The 15,950-nt window shown below is 35.1% G+C and overlaps 2 protein-coding genes and 1 pseudogene across 2 annotated transcripts; 2 read left to right on the forward strand and 1 right to left on the reverse strand.

The window, feature by feature from the left end:
* Positions 1-2,429: 2,429 nt before the first annotated feature.
* On the forward strand, positions 2,430-8,836 carry LOC138311985 (uncharacterized; the record flags this gene model as incomplete). Its single annotated transcript, XM_069253092.1, has 7 exons — positions 2,430-2,602; positions 2,851-2,910; positions 3,767-3,847; positions 4,307-4,559; positions 5,662-5,701; positions 8,281-8,416; positions 8,700-8,836. Coding segments are annotated over 6 exons (651 nt in total), but the record flags the coding sequence as incomplete, so codon positions are not given.
* On the forward strand, positions 8,703-11,142 carry LOC138311983 (uncharacterized). Its single transcript, XM_069253091.1, has 3 exons — positions 8,703-9,131; positions 9,450-9,625; positions 9,883-11,142. The coding sequence occupies exons 1-3, from the start codon at positions 8,813-8,815 to the stop codon at positions 11,002-11,004; spliced, it is 1,617 nt and encodes a 538-aa protein (XP_069109192.1). The 5' UTR covers positions 8,703-8,812; the 3' UTR covers positions 11,005-11,142.
* A 971-nt stretch (positions 11,143-12,113) lies between these two features.
* On the reverse strand, positions 12,114-14,605 carry LOC138311984 (ATP-dependent DNA helicase RecQ-like; annotated as a pseudogene).
* Between the last annotated feature and the right edge of the window lie 1,345 nt (positions 14,606-15,950).

Raw genomic sequence — 15,950 nt, forward strand, 5'->3', positions numbered from 1 at the left:
CTTATGCATATGTATGTACACATATGTTTTGTATTATGTATGCATCATGCAGGAGTGTATGTATGCATGTATGAGGGTACATATGTGCATATATATGTGTGTATGCTTGTGTACACATGTGATGTTAGAGTTTGTTTGTATGCATGTACCTATGCATGCATGCACGTATGTATGTATGTATGTATGTCTGCATGCATGTATGTGTATTGTGTCATGTTAGTACACATACATGCATATTATGCAGATTATATTAACACCATGGCATGCTATGTAATGTTTTATATATGATGTATCATAACGTACGACTTGGTGTTTTAAGTATTGTGAATGAGTGTGTATGCAAGTGTTTGTGTCCATTTATATACTGTGTAAAATGTTTGAAAATAAAAAATTAAAAAAAAAAAAGAATTCAAAATCTACGATATAAAATTCTCCATAGAATTCTAACTACAAATACTTTTTTACACCAAATTAATGTAATTGATGATGATTATGTACCTTCTGTAAGAACTCTCCAGAGACTTTTGAACACTTACTGTTTTATTGTGGCAAAGTAGACAAAATATGGAAAGAATTCAAAAATTGGTTAAATAATATGAGCCAAAACAACTTTCATATAGGTGAAGATTTGGGAATAAGAGATATACTATATACCACCTGTTATTAATCATTTGATACTAATAATCAAATACCATATTTATAACTGTCGCTTCAGGAAGATCCAACCAAATTTTGAGAGCTGTAAGAAACAGTTTTGTAAAATAAAACAAATTGAAAAAATAGTGGCTACTGAAAATAACACTGTTAATGAATTTACCCAAAAATGGTTCCCCTTAACTATTTAACTACTTTATTAATTTTTTTTAAAATGAAAAATATCAGAAAAACAAACATTTGTTTTTTTTATATTATGGGCAACTAGGTATTTTTCTTGTGCTAAAAAAAGGTGTTGTTTATGTTTGTGTTATTTTGTTGTTGTTTTGTTGTCTCCTATACATGTGACATTTGTGGAACTATCTATGTACCAATTATGGTTACAACAAAATTAGCTCTTCAAGAAGGTCAATATCTCATACTACCCTAGCCAATAAATTGCAAAAAATATATTTAAGAAAATGTGCTTATGACATATATGAACCTTCTTATGTATGAAATCTTATAAGGATTAATTCATTGGCTTTTATTAAAGTTACACATATACAATGCATGTATGTATACCCATGGTATGTGTGAATATATGTATATGAGTTAATTTAATTTCCCTATATTGCATATGCAGAATTGTTTTACTTCTTAATTTTTATCAACCAGTTTTAACTGACCCTTGTGGAAACACAATGGACTTTTATGGGTCATGTTGCTGCTGAAGATAAAAATAATGTGTTACTGCTATTGTGAAAAATTTATACATGTATGTGTTAAGTCTGTATTAGGGCCCAACAGTGCGAACAACTATATATGTAAAAATACATGTAATATATGTGTGCTGGTATAGGAAAATGAGAAATGGAACATATATGTATTTTTGAGGTATTTTTGAGGTTCCCCATTGATGATTGATACTGTACCTAGCGTCTTTTGTACACATACATGTAAGCAATTTATGTCTAAAGTTTCGGAAAATTAACAAGGTACGTGTATTTATAATAACATGACATAATCTTCAATCAGATGAATGCGACGGGCCGACCATTATTGCATAGACACAGATTTAACTAGTTGTATTACGTACATGTCCAATGTCTCTGTTTCTTCATTAAGCCTACAAATTTATACGCGTACGGCTCCTCTAGTATGTAACACGTTTTGAATATCAACTAAAGGTGACTCAAAACGATGCATAATTATGTTGTAACATTATACTCTGTAACATCCACATGTTTAACTGTCTCAAAAGAAGTAGAGATTCTCTGTGCTACTTTCGGTTTGTGAATACATTCGAACTCCTCGGACTGTTTTAATAATTAGTTCCGGAGGCAAAATACGAAACGAAAGGGTAAAGGTCAAAACAAGGGTGATCATCAATCTCTCCCAGAGTGCATTGCGGTTACCCTTCATTTAGACTGGTTCCCGCCTCAGTTACCTCCCTTGCGTACGCTTCACTGAGTGAGCGGAGCGCAGCCTGGCGGAGAGTAGAGAACTAAGGGAAGGGAACCAGTCTACCCTTCATTTATCTCTGTCAACGGCTCACGCACTACCAATCTAGTGACCTCGAGGTCAAGTGTATTTTTACATGTTCCAACATGGCGGCCCCCATACACACTCCGAAGAAAGAAACAATTATTGGTTGTTTCATTTGCCATAGGTCGGCTCTGACTATCACTTTTTCACTTTCGGGTAGAAAATGTGCTCTCTTTATTTGGAAATTTATCCTCGCTTATTTCAAATGAGACAGTGTACAACTGCATTTCACAGGCCTCCGTATGTAGAAGCTGCTTCACACACGTTTAGAAAAGACGTTAGAATTCGTAAAAGAGGTAAAGGAAGGAGCAGAGCGTTATGCCAGGGGTAACATATCATCTAAACGTCTGGCATTAACCCCGATCACCCCGAAATCAAATCCTAACAACTCTGACGTGAGCGTGACAACAAACCGTTCAAGGTAATTAGTTTATATATACAGCCTATATACAGCATCTATAGTACAGTATCCTTGATAATCGGGTGCAGATTCATTACTTTGATGACCTATTCTAGCTACATCATTATGTATTGGATAACACTGAACCGTATGAAATAATGTGATAAGTTTTAGATAAAGGTAACTCAGTTTAGAGTGCTCATTATATATTTAAGTCTGTTTTTAAATGTTTAATAACATATGCTGATTTTTTTCTTATCTCGTCATAGAAAATTCAAGAAACTGAATTTCGCACAGACAGATGACTCAGGATCTGCTAAAGAACACAGGTATGTAATTTATATACATGTATGTATGTAAACATATCGAGTTTATAAATCCAATTGGACAAATACTTGTTAGTTCCTATTCATCCTCGATACTCCAGGGCTTCCGATCACTTACGATCTCTACACCCCTGGACTATCTCGTAGTGAAATTGAAGGCAGCTCAGCGGAAAACATTTGACCAATCACAGGCTAGCAAGATTTCCTTTGAAGACTACAGAGAGAGCGACGCCTACCATCAAAGTCACACAGTCAACCACAGTGTACCGTTATACGGCTCTTTTGATGTACACCAAATGACTAAATTACCTGTTCTATTCTGTTGCCTCCAGTTTTACTATGAGATAGTCCAGGGGTGTAGAGATCGTAAGTGATCGGAAGCCCTGGAGATCGAGATCGAGGATGGTTCCTATTATGCTATATACATAAATATATATATACACAATGTACACGTGTATATATAAGGTCAAATAGTAATAGCAACAGTACAGACAAGAAGATTGTCGAATTTTCGAGAGATATATGTATACCAACACTGCACCATTGAAACATTCCTTTTTAGGGATGCTGATATGTGCTGCAGTGGTATAACTGGCTAGCTGAAAGTATTTCGGGCAAGCCCATTGTATGTCGTACATTGTAGATGATATGAGTTTGAGTCCCTGTCAGGGCACGAGTACTAAAATTGTCTTCCTTCAATGTTTGTGTTACTGCGTGGACTGGTATATATGGTATATATAGATTGTATGTCATAAATAACTACATGGATAGTTTTATTCATGAATGTCTTTAAAAAACTATTTATTGTTGTATTAAACCTATAAAAGGGTTGCAATAATTTCTTTCCCTTATATTGCAGGACATTCCAAAGCCTGGAACACAATGTACCTGACAAAATACAGGATCCTATTTCTCTCACTAGTACTGCCAATGAACATGGGTATGTGTTTCAGTCAGGAATTGGTTATTAAAAATCACTGTCTGGGCAGGGATCACATAGTGTGAAATTTATAGGTGACACTAAACATGGTGTGTTCAATAAATATAATATAGTATTTTCAAAATCAATGTATTAGCAAAGCCCATAAACTTCTGAAGGAAATTTTGGTGCAGACTGCATACATTGCATGTATATTTTCATGGAGATAGTAGTCACAGGTGTATGTTACCTGTTATTGCACGAATAATTACCTGGTAATTAACAAAATCACATTATTACATGGCCTTAACAACAGATATCATACAAAATTAACGTCTTAAAAATTCCTTTGACAGTGAATGTATAATATAAGGTAATATAAAATGAATGTGTAATTAAAATACCATGCTTATATAACTTGTACTTGCAGGGCTTGAACACTTTTACATATTAATGTGTATAACTGATTTACTTTATTAGTTATGCTGCCTGTTCAACATCATTGGAAGAAGACACGACAAGTGATATTCTGTCCCATGTCAAAGAAAGTTTTGAAAATCTGTGTTGTTCTGAAGTTGACCCCGCTATCGGAAAACTGAGACACCAGGCCTCTTCGCTTACATCAAGGACAACTCTGTTTTCCCTCTGTGTTATACAAATACAGGAACATAGTGGACTTTCACAACAATGCGAACAGGTTGTTGTGTTTGATAGTAGAAGAGATGAGAAACAGGTATATTAATTATGTGTGTATGATGTATCAACTGAAATCTCCTGAGTTACATAAGGACAGATAATGTAGAATTTATTGAATGATACATAAAAAAAAATCAATTACAAAATCTTGATGATTAAGTTGTTTTTCAGTGAAAGTATTGAAAGTAGAACCATTCATTGATGGAAACGTTTCATTCTTATCTTGTTCAATTTAGGCCATACAAAAAAAAATATTTGTGTTTCCGGTAACCTGACCGACCCTGTAAAATCAAATTTTGTTTGGTTTTGCACAAAATCAGGAATTTTGGTACAAATTCCCTTAGAATGAAATCCATGGTTTATATAAGGTTATATAAAGTCTATTTCAGTTTTTCACTACAAGAAAACTGGGATGAAGAGAAAAAAAAATTTCAAACAAAAAAGAAAAAAAAATCTCTTCCTACCACTCCTTCATTTTCAAAGGGTGTTACCGGAAGCAAAAATGTTTTTTTTATTTGGCCTTACAACACACATAACTTCTATTAAAGGGTACCCCATCTGTTTGATGCCATGCTCTGCGTGACAATTCCTGACAGTGGTGTGGTAGATAAAGATGTGATTCCATGTCTTGCTGCTGCGTACTCAATTCTATTGAAGCACAAGTATAACAATCTAAGTGCTTTTCATCGCCCTCTCAACAGCAATTACTATAAAGGGTGGTATTAATGAAAGGGTAATTGAGCATTTTATAAGCTTGTGTTTGTTGGTGAAAACACATTTCTTATAACTCTAGGACATGGCTGCATTTCTATTTCACCAAATGACCAGTGACCTTTTGCAATGGCATTTGTCCGAGAGAATTTCACTGTAATTAAGGATATAACATGAAAATGAAATATCATTATAAATCCTTCTTTTTTATCTCCATTTTTTTTTCCAACAAAATCATTCCATAACCACATTTAGCCATGTCCAGAAAACTATGAAAGTGTTTAAACACCCGAAGAGTTTTGTTCTACGTTTCAAGTTAAATCTAGATAGATGAATAGATAGTTACTGTAGATAGTTTAGATAGTTGAATGCTGTTATCCAAGTTATGTTGTTGTTATTTTTTGTTAAGTGTTGCTGTTTGGTTTCAGTTGTTGCTGTTTGCTTTGTTACTGGAGGAAATAACAAATGGTATGTGAATAGAATATTGAAAATGTAGGTACTTTTGATATGTATACATTATTAGGGCTTTTCACTTTTTGGTGAAAAGACCTATTGTTTTCGTTAAGTTTCTTATTCTTATTATTATTCTTATTATTATTCTTCTTCCTGTTTTTGTGAACGCTGTATCGGTCAAACGGTAAGACATAGGATAAAAATGATTACAGTATGTTTAAATCAAACATTTAAAGGTGATCCATGAACACAAAATGAAGTAGGTCAAAAAATCCAAAATGGCCGCCATGACGTAAAACCTAAAAACACAAAAACTGCTCTAACTCAAAAAATATGAAAGCTATTGTAAATCTGAAGGTATTTTATTGTAGGGAATGAACATATCTAACTTTTACTCATGACATGTTTCCACAAAAAATGTCTCGTTAAAAAGCTCGCTAGAGGTTAAAGTTTACAAAAAAGTGACTATTTTTAGAAAATTTTTTATTATTCAATTTTCGTCATTTTTTTACATTACATCGATGCAGTATGCCATTTTGAAGATTTTAATGTCTTCAAACTTAAAATTGATTCACTAATTAATTTTTTTATGACGTATTTAATATTTAACTAAGAATTTTTTGCCAAATTTCGACAATTATATTTTAAACAACTTCTCTGATTCAACCAGTCCGATCAAGCCCAAACTCACACAAGATTTTCCACTTATCACCGTGACCAGTTCTTGTTAATATGGGGTTGATTCAAATTCAGATATGGCCGCGATGACGTCACTTCCGGTTTAACGAAGACAGCCATAACTCGTTAACCACTGAGCCAATTTCTTTCATTTTGTTATATGTGATGTAGAATTGCATTACTGAGAAACTTTGTAATTGTACATTTTTCTCTAAAGTGTCAACTTCCGGTTGATCATTGACTCATAATGCAAATTCGCCGTTTTCAGTGAAAATCACAAAAACAACTTCTTGTCAAGTTCTACATGGTATAGAGGCTTGATATTGTGCATGAATTATGCTTAGGTAGGTGACTATCAGGTTTGAAAAAATAATAACGAGCAGCCTGACCTTCATCCAAGGTCACAGAGTGTGCGTCTGTGATTGTAGAGCTTTTATGAAAATAATCCTGTGATAAAATTCAGCTCATTGAGGGGACAGCCGTAGCTCGTTAACCACAAAGCCAATTACTTTCATTTTTGGATGATGTTATGTAGAATTAAAAATGAAACAATTCATTTTGGCTACAACATTTTCTCTGTAAAACGTCAACTTAACGGTTGGAAATAAAAGGACAAAGTTCAAAAATGCAATTTTTCGACAAAATCAATTACAATAATCTTCTTCTCAATTTCTAGAAGGCCTAGAAGAGACCAAATATTAAGCATGAGCATTTGCTGACATAAAATGCCTACCAAGTTTGTTAATGTGATGACCTTGACCTAATATCAAAGAGCACTCGGGCTAACAATCCTAAAATCTTCAAATGACTTATTGTAAAGTTCTGAAAGGCCTATGACCTGGTATTGGGACCTTTTGGTACGTTGAAACTAAGCGCTACCATGTGTTTTATAAATGACCTTGAACGAAGTAGACTTTTAGGTGAAAAAGCCCGTCAAATTGTCCCCGGTGACAATTTTCTAGTATACATTTTATGTTTATTTGTCATGAATAATGACAATTTAAATGAAACTAAACTAATTTTTTATATACATTCGTAACGATACAAATACATATATAATAGGTTTGAAATCTATTTATAAAGTAACAATATACATAACTTTATGATTTTAATCATGATTAAAATTAAAGGGTAAAAAAAATCCAATAGATAAACATGCAAAAATAAGACAAACAGAAAGTACAAATTGGTAGTACATCTAACTAATATTTGTAATACAGTATAACTTGTCTAAACCGGATGTGAACGGGACCAGTCTATTTGTTCGGTTTATTACAGGTGTCCGGTTTATAAAGGATAGAACCTTATCACAATATGTTCACATGGAAATCATCAGAAGATTTTTTTTATTACAGCACTAACAATTATTCTCACATATGTACATGGTAGAACACAGAATTCCATCCTACGTTTTCTGAGTTGTACATGTACGATCCATTTCTCTGTGTGTGCTACATTCAAATGAACTCTCAGAAGTTATGTGACAAAACCGTTGAATGAAAAGTGAAAAGTTGTCACTATCTAGCCCTTAGTATACCGGTACAGGTAAATCCCCTAAGCCACCTCATGATCAGTCCCATGTTGTGAAAACATTGCTGTCGGTTTGCCCAAGTTAATTTTACAAAGAAAGATATAGTAACATTACCTAGACAGTTTTGGTGTTCAGAGTAGACAGGTTCCGGATTATGCAGGTTTTGGGTGAAATTTGTTTATTAAGAAATTTGCCGGGACCAAACAAATTAATCGGTATAGACAAGTTTCCAGTTTATACAGGGTTCGGTTTAGACAAGTTATAGTGTAGGACAAAGAAAAACAAGTTCCAAATGAATGTGAAATGATTTGATAATAAAATAATAACATTAAATGCTCCTTGCTTTACTAATGTCAATTTTCCTTCTTTGAAATGTTTTATGTAGGGTCAAACAAGACTCAATCAAATGGGGTTGGTACTATCTCATGAGAGGAGATTGAAATTCCAAGACAGTGTGAACGAATCATCAAACAAACTACTTGTGGACCATCTTAAGAAGAATCCGTTGATCAAGATCACAGGTAAATAGTCTTTTATTTATATGTGAATTGTATGGTCCAGGGGACAATTAAAGTTTTCTGTTAGTCTGTAGTCTACATAAAGAATAAACGTTTGACAACTTCACTAAAATAAAAAAAAAAAAACCTTCCTTCTCAAGATCCCAGTCAGGTAAAACCAAATACTCTTCATAGATGGCCTGAAGAGGTATCAGAAAGTGTCAGCTTGACAACTTGAAATATTTCAAGACATAGTTGACTGCTTAGGGCAATTGAACTCTTGTTAATTATTTAATATTATTTGCAGGTGACAACTTGGATATATACGTGAAGACATCACAAATAAACACGGAAAGGAGGAACCAAGATCTGCATCTGTTCACATCCAACATTATCTTCAGCCGTCTTGCTAGAATCGATATGGACAACAAGCCTCCACGTACTGATGTCAACAATATTGGTGCAGAAAATTTTTTACTATCGGATGATCAGAAGGATCAGCTGTTAGATGCCTATGGAATTTTGGTGGGTCGGATAATGTGTCGTCTCCCAGCATTAACTTTCATGAAGCCCCACATCCCATCCCACATACCTCATCAGAATGCTAAAAAGATGTCAGAAAAGTCCACAGTACTGCCATTGCCAATACAGTTCAAGAATGAATCAAAGCATGAAGACTGTCTTGGAATTATGGACAGCTATGAAAACACCCTAGTCAAGTTGTATACAGATGCTTTTGGTAAGTAAATTAGGTGATGACAGTGTACAAGAATATATCAAACATGAATCCTGTTAATTATGATATCATTTTTCTGACTGCAATTATTTCTGTATGCTTTACAGAAATAAAAGTTCACATCATATGGGCATACAGGTCAATAACCAATATCGTTATCTGAACATTTCCTTATTAAATGTGGTTTCTATTGTGTAGACTGGCAAAACAAGTGCATAATATGTACCTCTAAAAGTCTTTCCTTTAATAGTTTCATTAAATATAATGAATATATGGAAATCAATTTCAGGTTTCAGTTAAGATTTTGATTTCTTCTTACAGGAAATACAGACATTCTGAGACAAGTAAAAGTTCCTATTGGAGGAGACCAATTGACCCGAGTTCGTTTGCAAGAATCTAAAAATCTTCGAACACTCTCAGTTAGCCCAGAACGAAGATTTGATGACCTTCATCCCATTGTGTTTGAAATGTGGCACAACAAACAAGATTTCTTAGAGGTAAAACAAATGCTTTCTTATTCAGAGAATACAAATCTGTAGATCTATGTTTCAGCAAACGTTTAAAGTCAGTTTAAGTCTGATCAACAATTATGTTTAATTCACCGTCATTAAGAAAATCAATCATTGTAGCTAATGTATTTTCTTGTATCTCTCAGTAATGGTAATCGTGTCCCACCAACCCCCATTCTACAACCAATTAGAATATATATCATAATCCCTCACATAATGAAATCCTCATTTTTCTATTTTTACAGAAATGCTTCAAAACACTGTACAAACCAGAAAACTCCCCAGGAACACTTCATCATTTTAAGACCATTTTACACCGCTCTGATGTGAATGGAAAAGTGAAAGGAAGATTCGAACCACACCACAATCTTCTCATCGCTGTTGGAGAAGGCCTCCTCACAGAACAGATATTGGAATTTTTCAATATGGAAGATGGACACTGTGATCCGCAGCATAGCCTTTTAGGTGACTTTGCAAAGCAAAAACTTCCAGAAAAGAAGAACATTGTCAACAAAATCTTAAGGGAATTCCTTTGCCATTATGGGTGTGGAAATGTAGGGGATTGTAAAGGTGCATCTCCAGTTAAACACTACAAAGTATCCAGCGTCACTGCAGACGGAAAATTCATATTACAGGAGGTTCAGGATCCAGAGGATGAGCTTCAAAACTACAGCCAGAATTTATGCCACTGGGCCCTACACTTGATGGAGTTGGACGATACAGCAAAAGAAGGTGATCTTGCAAGATTGTTACTTAACTGTAGATACTCGGTACCTTTCTTTTATTCCCATTCACCATTGAGTAAATACCTGGTCGAAAACATTGATTATCTTCTCAAAACTGAATACCTGCTCTCGCCTCTTCAGCGTTGTAGAGTGCTTGAAGGCTCATTTGTGAATATACATGGAGGGGTTGGACGAAATGTTGAAAGCGATTTAGTACAAGAACATTCAGTATGTAACCAGAAAAGTTTAATCAAAACTCTGTGTGCCAACAAAAGTAAGGCAGCGATACGTCGTGTCACTGGGGCTGCAGATATGATTGCAGATCTTTGCGAGCAATTTGACAAAAGTGTTGGTGTAAAGTCCAAGTCTAGTAGACATTCAAAGTGTGTGTCTCCTAAAGATTTGGAAACCATTGAGAAAACCCTCAGGAAACTTCGTCCATTCAAACACACTCCAGGGAGAAAGTGTCCAGGATTTAAGAACATTAAACCATCACCCCTTCTTCCAGAAAAAGTGCCATTAATGAAGGCAAAGATTAACACAACTATTAAAAGACTTACAAGAGGACTAACAGTTCCAGCAGATGAGTTCGATGACAATCTCATTCGGGAATTCGATGAAGAATTTCTTCCTGCAGTATAAGTCAATACCTGTGATTGACAATGCTTTAGAATTTATCTGTATTAGAACATTTATTTTCATTTCTTGAATACATGTACACTTCCAGAATTATTTAAGACTGGTGGTTCTAATAAATGAACATCTGATGGTAAATAATGTCACACTGGAATTGATTAAGAAATCATGACAAAATTGTGATGTAGATGGATGGAGATAAAGAAGGATGAAGGCATATGGAGATAGATAGACGAATGGATGATGTCATAATGTATATGTTAAAAAAAACCCAGATTTGACAGTGCAAAAAGTATGCAAGATTTTCATTTCCATGTGCAGATTTTGCATCAATTGGGTCTCCCATTTTTGCATACATGTAAATATTTATAAACAATTTTCTTTTCCTTACTCTCATTATTGCTACTTGACCACATCTACTTAATATAAATTTTCAAAAAGGTTAACATGTCATTGTCTTGTAATTTTTATTAGCCCACCATCATCAGATTCAAATGGCTTTTCGTCTGTGGTCCGTCCTTCTGACAACATTTCCTTGTTACCTCTATTTCTTACAAAGGACTGAAGGGATCTTTCTCAAATTTCATATGTAGGTTTACCTAGGGCCTTATATTTAGTTGTGCATATTGTATTTTTGGGACCAATCAGTCAACAAGATGGCCGCCAGGCCACCATCTTGGATTTTGAGTTAAAGTTTGTTACAGCTATTTCTCAGAAAGTACTGAAGGGATCTTTCTCAAATTTCATATGTAGGTTCACCTAGGGCCCTAGTTGTGCATATTGTATTTTGGGACCAATCAGTCAACAAGATGGCCGCCAGGCCACCATCTTGGATTTTGATAGTTAAAGTTTGTTATATATCTTAAAAAGTACGTATACTGAAATGATCTTTCTCAAATTTTATATGTAAAAATATGAAGTTAACTTTGAAAAGCAGAGAAAAGATCCCTCTTTCCATTGTGAGACTTAGATCATTCATTGGTGGGTGCCAAGATCCCTCTGGGATCTCTTGTTGAAAACTTATGTACCTAATGCACAACACCGGTTTACATTTAGTGTCATTATAAATGCATGGTGATCATAATAAGAACAACTTGTAAAACTAATATGTTGGAAGTATTTTTTTTATATTATGTAATGACATTCCAGTACTGAAAATGTAGTTACCAATTTCTGAAACATCAACTGTGCCACTCTTTCCTTGAATTCACTTATACAAGGTAATTACTTCCTGTACTATGATCTACAGCAAGAACAAATTTAAATATCAAAATTTTCATATAGTTCAGCAATCTCTTTTTTTAAAGTCCATCCTTTCTGGTAATCAATTTTCACATAGGTGTGACTGTCAATGAAATGAAGTCTGTAATCATCAGAACACCTGTACATTCATAAGTTGATCATTATAGAATTAATATTGATTACCAGGGAAATACTGTAAAACTGTAGTAATTTATAAAGATCTTTGGCATTTCAGAAATACAAGAAATGGAATATGTAATACATATATGTGAATGCTTTATTAATGTAATCCTATTAAAGGAAAACATGAAAAGATATATGGTTTAGTTTGATTTTTCCCGGGAGTGAGATTCACAGTTAGAACAACATTCTGTAGCAGTAATCGACTGATCCTTCTCAAATCCAAAAAACATTTAAGATTGCATTTCTTAAACATGTTGTGTCATTCTTGCAGTAAGCGATAATATCTTCTGTGATTCCTGGAAGATTCTTGGCGATGTCATGATTATTGAAATACAAAACAGCCCTTGCAGGTTGACCCTGGCGCCCTGCACGCCCAATCTCTTGCATATACTGTGAAATGTTCCTTGGTGGGCAAGTATGAATAACTTGTGTCACATTCCTTGGGTCAAATCCCATCCCTGCTATGGACGTAGTTAATACCAATCGTATTCTAGGATTTTCAACTTTCAACTCCTTTATTGTTCTCGAAATCACGTAGTCATCTTGACCGGAGCATATTGCACTGTACAGTGCATCATCTATAGACTTTGTTCCAAATAAACCGTGGAGATGCATTAAGACTTCACTCATATAAAAACACAGGGAGAAACATGAGTGTCACAGGAAAAGCCTCCTTTTTATCAAAGAGTTCTTGGCAAATTGGATATACAATTTTCTCATACTCTCCCAGCCTATCTTCACTTGATTCCTTCCTGCATTTTTCAAAGAAAATGTTCCTCTTGTCTGGGCTATGTTCAATCAATTTACAGTTCTTCCAGTTGGAGTAAAGCTGGAATCTCCTTCTTCTGCTTAACAGTCAAGGTCCCACTTAATGCTATGAATGGCACTGAAGGAAAGAACACTTTCAAACTTGACATCTTTCCAAAGGCAGTCCGAAATTCTTCACCCCTGCGAATGATAATGTACAGATAAATGCAAAGTTCTTAAATAAGATTCTCCTGTGTATATATTTTTATACATCTGAGGTCATATTTTCTTAATCTGTCCTTCAATGTCCCCTTTTTCAATTTCTATATATTTTTTTCCTTCTTTTTAGAAACGCAATAAACTCATTTCAGTGATCTATATGTTGCAGTTACAATTGCTAGATTTGCCATAAAAATGTTTTTATTTTATGGTTCCCTCTCCAAGGGGACTGATGAACATGACAAAGAATATTTCTAACCTCAGGTGACACGTTGTTATGTGTGAAATGTTTATTCCAATATTAATTTTACCTGTATTGAATTTGTCCACAAGAGATTACAGTGATAGAGATTGATATTATCCGACTCCCATGGACTGATAGGTGGTGGCGAACAGGGTCAAATTACACCTGAAATTCTTCAGAACTTAGATTTCCGCTGCGGCCCAGTTTTTCATTTCAGTTGAAAAAGCTAAATTGTGGTGACATTCACTACACATGGTCCTCTAATAAAATCAAGTAACATAAAAACAGTTTTGAGTGAAAGACTTACCCTGGTATCATCCATTTGGGCTTTAAGTCAGTATAAAGTATATAAAATGATCTAATACTAACCATTTCTGGATAATGTGGCATTCATCAATGACAACAGCTTTGACATTATGGGTAAATCTCTCGTTGGACAGTAATCCTTTCCCTTCAGTAGTATTCGAGAAGAGCCTCTGGATGACACAGAATAATTGAATATTCCCCGTTGATCACAGTTGTAAGAGGGACATCACATTTAACATCATACTTTTCAAGATCAACATCATCTAGTGTATCCGTAGTTTCATCAACTTTAGTTTTTTATGTCCAGTTTGCAAGCTGAAATTCCACGCTTTTTCATCGATTCCAATTGGTCTTTTTGAATGATATTCAGTGGTGAAACAACGACAATGATAGGGTTTGAACATGTGGTGTCAATGAATAGTTTTGGCAGCAGGTGAAAGATTATACTTTTACCATAACCAACAGGTAAATTAACCAGTAAGTCGCACCTTTCATTACATAAACACTCTAGTGCCTCACTTTGTTTTTCTTTTAAAACCAGGCCAGGTTCATAATCACTTACTATTTTGTTCAGAATATCTTTGGTGGCCATCTCGCTGAACTCACAATCATATATATATACGTTTTAGGTGAAATAAACGGTTATCTCGCAGCTTCGGTGACTGGTGGGTGACGAATGAAAAGTACAACACGTGTACATCAGCGACAACTCGAGCCAAGAATGTTTACAAACAAGACTATTTACCTCACAAATACTCCCAATGTAATCCGCAACTGTAATAGCCATACTATACGTTTTTAATAATTTTCTAAATTGATATGAATACTTCTCAAAGTAAATTATTATCTACAATGAAGAAAGTAGTACTGATCAAACTCCAAGATGGCCGCCGGTCGGCTATCTTGTTGACCGATCACTCCAAAAATGCAATATGCACAATTAGGGCCCTAGGGGAACCTATATATGAAATTTGAGAAAGATCCATTCAGTACTTTCTGGGAAATAGCGGTAACAAACTTTAACTATCAAAATCCAAGATGGCCGCCGGTCGGCCATCATTGTTGACCGATTGGTCCCAAAATGCAATATGCACAACTAGGGCCCTAGGGAAACCTACATATGATATTTGAGAAAGATCCCTTAAGTACTTTTTGAGAAATAGCGGTAACAAACTTTAACTATCAAAATCCAAGATGGCCGTCAGTCAGTCAGCCATCTTGTTGACTGATTGGTCCCAAAACCCAATATGCACAACTAGGGCCCTAGGAGAACCAACATATGAAATTTGAGAAAGATCCTTTCAAAACTTTCTGAGAAATAGCGGTAACAAACTTAAACTATCAAAATCCAAGATGGCCGCCAGTCGGCCATCTTGTTGACCGATTGGTCCCAAAATGCAATATGCACAACTAGGGCCCTAGGAGAACCAACATATGAAATTTGAGAAAGATCCCTTCAAAACTTTCTGAGAAATAGCGGTAACAAACTTTAACTATCAAAATCCAAGATGGCCGCCAGTCGGCCATCTTGTTGACCGATTGGTCCCAAAATGCAATATGCACAACTAGGGCCCTAGGGAAACCTACATGTGAAATTTGAGACAGATCCCTTAAGTACTTTCTGAGAAATAAAGGTAACAAACTTTAACTATCAAAATCCAAGATGGCCGCCAGTCGGCCATCTTGTTGACCGATTGGTCCCAAAATGCAATATGCACAACTAGGGCCCTAGGGGAACCTACATGTGAAATTTGAGAAAGATCCCTTCTGTACTTTCTGAGAAATAGCGGTAACAAACTTTAACTATCAAAATCCAAGATGGCCGCCAGTCGGCCATCTTGTTGACCGATTGGTCCCAAAATGCAATATGCACAACTAGGGCCCTAGGGGAACCTACATGTGAAATTTGAGAAAGATCCCTTCTGTACTTTCTGAGAAATAGCGGTAACAAGAATTGTTAACGGACGGACGGACGGACGGACGGACGGACGGACGGACCACGGACGAAAGG

This window comes from Argopecten irradians, unplaced genomic scaffold (assembly GCF_041381155.1).
Source record: "Argopecten irradians isolate NY unplaced genomic scaffold, Ai_NY scaffold_0175, whole genome shotgun sequence".
Taxonomy (NCBI): domain Eukaryota; kingdom Metazoa; phylum Mollusca; class Bivalvia; order Pectinida; family Pectinidae; genus Argopecten; species Argopecten irradians.